This window comes from Lipotes vexillifer, unplaced genomic scaffold, assembly GCF_000442215.2.
Source record: "Lipotes vexillifer unplaced genomic scaffold, Lipotes_vexillifer_v1.1 scaffold1011, whole genome shotgun sequence".
In the NCBI taxonomy this organism is placed as follows: domain Eukaryota; kingdom Metazoa; phylum Chordata; class Mammalia; order Artiodactyla; family Lipotidae; genus Lipotes; species Lipotes vexillifer.
The window spans coordinates 2,378,015-2,385,184 of NW_006787698.1; the positions used below are offsets into that span (position 1 = coordinate 2,378,015).

General features: G+C 60.2%; 1 protein-coding gene across 1 annotated transcript in view; it reads right to left on the reverse strand.

The window, feature by feature from the left end:
* DENND1C (DENN domain containing 1C) overlaps positions 1-6,361 on the reverse strand; it is a 9,349-nt gene extending 2,988 nt beyond the window's left edge. Inside the window, exons 1-16 of the mRNA XM_007460573.1 lie at positions 6,223-6,361; positions 5,225-5,289; positions 5,097-5,140; positions 4,902-4,951; positions 4,417-4,536; positions 4,267-4,336; positions 4,015-4,095; positions 3,858-3,923; positions 3,716-3,769; positions 3,493-3,603; positions 2,642-2,742; positions 2,492-2,537; positions 2,266-2,367; positions 2,053-2,178; positions 813-917; positions 17-107 (exon numbers count right to left, since the gene is read on the reverse strand). Of these exons, the coding sequence (XP_007460635.1) occupies positions 17-107; positions 813-917; positions 2,053-2,178; positions 2,266-2,367; positions 2,492-2,537; positions 2,642-2,742; positions 3,493-3,603; positions 3,716-3,769; positions 3,858-3,923; positions 4,015-4,095; positions 4,267-4,336; positions 4,417-4,536; positions 4,902-4,951; positions 5,097-5,140; positions 5,225-5,289; positions 6,223-6,239 (1,249 nt within the window). The 5' untranslated portion in view covers positions 6,240-6,361. The remainder of the gene's footprint in view (positions 1-16; positions 108-812; positions 918-2,052; positions 2,179-2,265; positions 2,368-2,491; positions 2,538-2,641; positions 2,743-3,492; positions 3,604-3,715; positions 3,770-3,857; positions 3,924-4,014; positions 4,096-4,266; positions 4,337-4,416; positions 4,537-4,901; positions 4,952-5,096; positions 5,141-5,224; positions 5,290-6,222) is intronic.
* Between the last annotated feature and the right edge of the window lie 809 nt (positions 6,362-7,170).

The window sequence follows — 7,170 nt, forward strand, 5'->3', positions numbered from 1 at the left end:
CAGGTGCAGAGCTCACCTGAGGAAGCCCCGCTACAGGTGATCTCCTGCTCAAAGAGGTCTGAGAAGCCTTCTCCCGTGTTCAGCTTCTCCAGTCGGCCTTCGATGAACTGGGGGTGGGGCAAAGGGTCAGAGAATCAGGCTGCCCCAAACATCTGAATGTGAGGACTGGGGATCCGCTCACCCTCAAGACGTAGAAGCCATCCCTGGCCCCTCCAGAAACCCAACCTTAGGTCTCAGGAGTCTGGAGCCCACCTCAGGAAGCCAGAGGTCCACCGTCTCCCCGCCCGCCCCCACCCCAAGTCAGGATCTGTCTTCAGGGACCAGACCCCACTCCTCTCAGGGTCGGAGAAGTAGGACGCTGCCACTCCAGACAGGCCCCCCTCTCCTCTCAGTGACCTTGGAGGAGGTCGACCCCACCTCCAGGGACCCTGGAAGCCAGCCCGCACTGAAGGACCCTGAAGTTCATCCCACGTTCTTCCAAGAACCCAGGAGTCCGGTTCCACCTCCCCCGCTACGTCCCTAGAATCCAAGAGTCCAGCCTCCCCTCCCTCCACCCTCGACCCAGGAGGTTCCCGCCTTAGGGACTCAATAATTTCGTTCCATCCCAACCTGCTCAGGGACCTAGAGGTAGATCTTATCCCTGGGAACTCAGGTCAGGGGCTCCCATTTTTAGGGACCCAAGAGTTCAGTCCTGTCTCTCCCACCCCGGAGACCCTGGAGTGGGGGATCCGGCCGGGCCAACTCTCGCCCCGCCCACTGGGTCCAGGCGTCCGCCCCTCCGGCCCCAGCCCCGCCCTCCGGATCTGGCACACCTGTTTGAACAGCTGCAGGTGCACAGCCCGCCGGTGGAAGGCCTGCAGCGGCGCCCCGGGGTTCTGGGCCAGGAAGGCTTCTTCACTGAAGGTTACAGGCTGGCCCTGGAAGGACTCGGATTCTAAGCTCCCCGCGGCTCTCCAGGATCCCTTATTCTGCCTCCCATATTCTACCTTACATCTGTGTAGCAAACATTGATGGAGGTCCAGGCGTCCGCCCCTCCGGCCCCAGCCCCGCCCTCCGGATCTGGCACACCTGTTTGAACAGCTGCAGGTGCACCGCCCCCCGGTGGAAGGCCTGCAGCGGCGCCCCGGGTTTCTGGGCCAGGAAGGCTTCTTCACTGAAGGTTACAGGCTGGCCCTGGAAGGACTCGGATTCTAAGCTCCCCGCGGCTCTCCAGGATCCCTTATTCTGCCTCCCATATTCTACCTTACATCTGTGTAGCAAACATTGATGGAGCATCTCTGTGTGCCTGATGTCGTGCAGGGCCTCTTGGGCTGCAGGGAGGACTTGGGCTTTTACCCCGAGGGAGGTGGGAGCCCTGGGAAGGCGGTGGGCAGAGGCAGACGGGGCCTGACTCAGACGCTCCCAGGTGACCTCTGGCGGCTGCAGGGAGGTCAGACTGCGGAGCGCGGAGGGTGGGAGCCCGCGAGAGGGGACTCATGGTGACGGGTGAGCGCGCTGATCCAGGCAAGCAACAATGGGGACCAGGCCGTGGTGGAGACAGAGGAGGGGGAGAAATGGACAGCTTCTGGCTGTGCTCAGGGCAGAGTCGAAAGCAACATCAGGTTCTCAGATAATAGAACTCCCTGACCATGTTTTTATAGAATAGTTGTGAAGAACTGGGGAGGAGGGGATGTCAGGGTTGCAAGTCAGCAGAGAAGAGTTCTGGCTTCAACACTCACCCGCCGTGGGGCTGCCAAGCCTTGGTTTCCTCATATGTAGAATGGGACCATAAGAGTATCCGTCTCATAATACTGTTGTGAGCATTAAGTGATATAATAATCGCAGCGGTAAAACCTATCATTTATCCATTGTGATGTGCCAGGCACTAACCGAGCATTTTGCTTATGTCCATTTACAGACTCACGCGACCCTTTTGGGTGGGTACTGTTGGGATCCCATTTTACAGATGAGCAAACGGAGGCACAGAGTAAGCACTCCATAAACGCTAGGTATTCTTATTCTGAATCCTTCAGGGACCCACGGGGTCTCTCCCTCTGCGTCCCCGAAGCTCACCGGGCCGCAGACTAGCGCATCGCGGTACCCCCCGAAGAGCAGGGCCTGGGCTTTGAGGAAGAGACGGGACACCCCTTCCCCGGGGGCCAGCGTGACCTTCCTTAGCCGCAGCCTCAGCAGAGACACCTGGAGGACAAGGGGGCAGCGCTGAGCAGGCGGGTGCGGAGCCTCGTCTCCGGATGCGGCAGGAGGGTGGAAGGGGGTGTCACTGACCACATCTGGGGGCAGTGCCTGCACGTCGTCGAAGGGCGTCTCTAAGGTATTGGAGTCCACGTTCATCATCACGACGTCCTCCAGAGCTTTCTCCCGCACTCTCTGTGTTAGGGAGTTGGAGTGGCGATGGCCGCTCAGAGCCCGAGGATCCCCGACAGGGGGGGATACCTGGGGGTGCAGGGGGGCACTCCACCCAACCCTGCCATCCAGGTCCGTTCCCACTTACCTCGGCGAGACTGGCGTGCACTCCGATGAGGTAAGGCATGGGCGCGCTGCGGAAGACCGAGGGGGCTGGTCATGCAGGCGTCGCCCCCGGGTCCCCAGGACCCTAGGCCTCTTCCCCAAGCCCTGCCCCTCTCCAGCCCCTGCCCCTCACCAGCAGTAGTCCAGCAGATGCGGCGGCAGCGTGGGGATCAGCACGTGCTCCCAGCGCATGGGGTACAGGAGAGCGCAGGACGCGTGGACGCATGACGTCAGCTGGGGACGGGTGGGGGACCGTGGGGTTAGGGCCTGGACCCCCAGCTTCACGGACCCTCTCTGGACGGTGGCTCTCCCGGCTTCATATCCTGTGTCCCCGGTCTCGTGTCTCCCTCCACCTCCCTTCCCCACCCGCTACTGGGTAAGAGGTGAAAACTCAAACCCCTTTCTTGCGAAGGCCAAGAATTCCGCAAATTACAGTGCTTGGAACTGGTGGTGCCAGGACTCAGCACGTGCTAGTCCCTCTCTCTAGGGGTGGAAGCTAATATTCAACCCTCCAGAATCTCTCTCCTTAGTGGTAGGACAGAGACTCAGCCCACTGACCCCACCCCTAGAGAGGCGGGGCTAGAATTCAGTTCCCCCCCCCAAGTCCCGCCCCTAGAGGTAGAGGCTGAATGCTAGCTCCACACCTACCCCGTCCTTCTACCCTAGGGGCGGAGCTAGAATTTAGCCCTCTCGGATGTCACCCTCCAGAGGGGCGGAGCCAGTCTTGTTCTGGCCCATAGTGGGTGGAGCCTGGACTCAGCGCTCCTGAAGCCGGGGGAGGGGGTACAGCGCAGCCCGCTCTGATTTCCGCCATGAAGGTGGAGCCAGGATTCAACTCAACCCTGACCTTCAAAGGGGCTGAGCCAGGACTTTGCCCTCTGGTCTCGCCCAGTGGGGTTAGAGCTAGGAATCCGTCCCGATGGTCCCGCCCCCAGGGGCCAAGCCAGGCCTCGGCCCCTGCCCGGCCCAGCGGTCCCGCCTCACGGTGCTCAGCTTTCTGGAGGTGAGCAGGACCCTTCGCTCTGCCAGGAGCGCAGCGAATAGCCCCACGATGTTATCGTCGGTCACCGCCACCACCAGCTCCGTTAGGTTCCTCTGAAGAACAGAGAGGAACGCTGGACGCGAGGGGCCACAGGATCTGAGAGCCCTCTCCGGGTTTCCGGGCCTCTTCCCCCCTCCCAGAGTGCCCTCTCAGGTCTCCACTCACGTTCTCAGGAATGGATGGCAGGCGGCCGGAGTCGGGGGCCACGAAGCAGGAAAACTGGCGGGGGATTAATAGGGGGACTGATCAGTCAAGGGGTTAGCCTCACGTGGGTGCCCAACCTTCCAGGGTCTCCAGCTCTGCTCACCGGCATGCTCTTCCCGGGGCCAGGGGGCGGGATGCCTTGCGCACTGGAGATCGTCACTCCGCTGCCCTGGGGGAAATGTGGTGTGTGGCCCTCAGGGCCAGGGTGCAGCCTCTCCAGCCACCTGAGGTCCAGCGCCCAGGGGGGAAGGGGTACTCACCAGCTCCAGCCCCACTGAGTCCTGGGTCCCAGGAAGGGGCTGCTGCAGCAGATATAGAAGAATTTCGTCGACCTCTGAGGCCTGGGTAGGGGGTGGGACGCCTGAGCCAGAATACTGGCTGGGGACTCTGAGGCTCTTGACTCAGGTTGGGTGGTCTGGAGCCAAAGGGCCCCGGTCAGGCCCGGGAATTCAGAGCCAGGCTGGGGCCTTGGTGGGGGTGGGATGGGGAATGACAGGGAGAGCTGGTCTCACTTGATCCTGTGCCAGGAGGTCCCCCACTGTGTTCAGCAGTTTGTAGAACACTTCAAACCAAGGCAGGTGGCTGCAGAGAGTGGACACAGTTTTCATGCAGTGCCTGTAGACAGAGGCCCTTCCCCCGGCCCAGACCCCCATATCCCACACCTGAGGATGCAGAGACAGCTGTGGGCACCAGCCCGGAGGCGGCAGAAACCAAATCTGCGGGTGCCGGTCAGGTCCGTGAGGGCGAAGGTGAAATGCTGTACGGCGGTGCTGGGGGGCTCCCTGGGGGCAGGAAAAGCTCTCAGAGACCTGGGCATCCCACCCCCGTGAACCCCCCTCCCCTTCATGCCCCTGACAATGCTCCTAGAACTGCGTCCACCAGTCTGGGGTCCTGGGTGTATAGGTCCCTAGTTGTCAGCGTCTCCGGTTCTCTGAGGCCCTGGGTCCCTGAGACCCTGGGTAAATGAGTCCCTTTGTGTATAGGTCACTATTTGTCAGGGTCCCCCGGTTTCTGAGTCCCTGGGTCTCTGAATCTCAGGGGCCCTGGGTATATGATCTCTGTTGTCTGAGTCTCTGGGTGTTTGAATCCTGGGGGTCCATGAGAGGTCTGGGTCCCTGGGTCCTTGGGTGTCTGCTTCCTTCCATACCTTTCCACATCAAAAGGGAAGCAGAATTTAGGCACCATCTGCATAGCCTCCTGGGGGTGGAGAGAAGCACACACTGCTTTGCCACTCAGGTTGGGCTCCACCCCTAAGCTCCCAGTGGTCTGAGACATAGGGTCCCCTCCCTCCCCCAGGGGGACAGGCCCTGGCCCCTGGGGAGCAAGGAGCCAGCCTGCATACCTGGTCCCGGAAGTCTGGGGGGAACTGCCGCAAGATGGGGGGATCTGCACAGAGAGCAGGCTCCTAAGTTCAGGGTCCCGGGCCCACCCTCCATCTCGACCCCCATCCCCAATGATGCCCCGACTCACCCTCTTGCAGGGAGGGAGGGTAGGCCGCTTCAAAGAACCATTCAAACAGGGCAGGGAGACCCCTTCTGCAGGGCAGGAAAGGGTTCAGTGTGTCCAGGGATTTGCTTCTGTGTGTGTGTCTGCACCTGTGTGAGATTGTGTGTGTGTGTGTGTGTGTATGTGTGTGTGTGTGTCTGCAATTCTATTCTGTGTCTGCCTGAAAGGTTGAGACTGTCCAGGGCGTGTGTCAGGTAGGACTGTACACATGTGTGGCTGAGCCAGTGTGAGGGTGAATAACATCCCTGTTTTCTTGGGTGGCCCTGAGGGTCCCTGGGTATATGTGCGAGGCCCTGCCTAAGTGTCCCTGTGTACGCGACTTCATGGGGCCCTGGAGCCCTCAGAGTTTTTATCAGAGGAAAGAGGGCAGCGTGCCCTGGTCCTTCTGGGAACCCTGCAATCTCTGCCTTCCTGCCCTGGCCCCCAACCCTCTATCCATCTTGCAGAGGATGTCGGGACTTGGGCTCAGGGAGAGAGACAGAGGAAGAGAACGGGGAGTGAGTGCACACCCATTGTCCCTGAGATTGGGACTCCCCTCACACTGAGCTTCATCCTCACGCTGACACAAGTCCCACACAATCAATCACTCCTGCACATGGACACACAGAGCCCGCCCCTCCCCGCCGCTGACCCCGGAAGCCAGGCTCCCCATCACTGAGATACATCAAAAGGCACAGGCTCAAGAGTTACAAACTTAGTCATACAGAGCCGGCGGAGAGCAGGGGAGAGAGACAGAGAAAGAGAGAGAGAGAGAGAGATTGGAAGGTCCCAGAGTGGCCCGAGTGTGCCTGAGAGCGGAGTCCATACTGTAGGCCAGCTGAGTGTCCTGCCCTAATTCCAGCCACCTGCCCCTGTGGCTCGCGGTCCCTCCCGGGCCTGCCCCAGCCTCATTCTCCTTGGCCCCAGCCCAGGCCCGGTCTGGGAATCTTGGTCCAGAAGATGGGAGAGGGGGCAGCTCTTACTCAGCTGTGGATCCCATGGTCCCTGCAGGGCTGGCCCGGCGGGGCCCTTTCCTCAGGGGTGCTGGGGGGGCCTGTGCTTTCTCAGGGCTGGGCCCTGAGCCGGCTCAGCTTCCTGTGTGGCTGAGAGAGGAAGTTTAACGGGTGACGTCCCCAGAGGAAGGCCCCTGCCCCCACCCACTGTGAGAGACCCAGGCGTCCTGCCTTCTAGACTTCTACAGGATGGGTGGGCAAGAGGCGTGCAAGCTCAGAGCCCAGACCCCCAGCCCCGTCCTGCCAGGAGGGTTGCTTCTGGTTTCTGCCATCACACCCAAGCCTTCCCTTCGCCGTGGCAGCCAAGGACTCACAGTTTGCCTAAAATGCTTCCTCTTCCCTCAACTCTTTTTCCTTTGATCCCTCTGCGCTGGCCATTCCCCCCAGTACCACCAGGGGGAGCCAGGCTGAAGAGTGGACACGGAGGCACGAGGAAGGTAGACAGACAGCAGACAGAACACAGGCACAGACAAACAGCACACACATGGCCAGGGAGTGACCAACACAAATAGGCCAGAATAGTCACAGACAGCAGACAGACACGGAGACATACCAAGTTATACAGGCAGCACAAAGTCACAGACACAAACCAACAAGTACAGCGGGACAGCACACACATAAAGAAGTCCTTGTCTATCCAGATGATAGGTGCAGGGAGATAACACACAGGCACAGCCAGCAAACAGTTCCAGACAGAGACAGCAGATACACTTGCAGGGACCACGGCTGTCAATGCAAATGGAATAACAGAGAAGCAGACCCAGACAACAGACAGAAACGCATAGGGCACAGACGTAGAGCAGTAACAAAGGGACAGACGCAGTCAGGGCCCAGCCACAAGTCAGATTCATGGCCAGACATAGTCACAACACAGAGAGAGATACACAGCCAGACAAACCCAAGCAATGTTGCAGACCT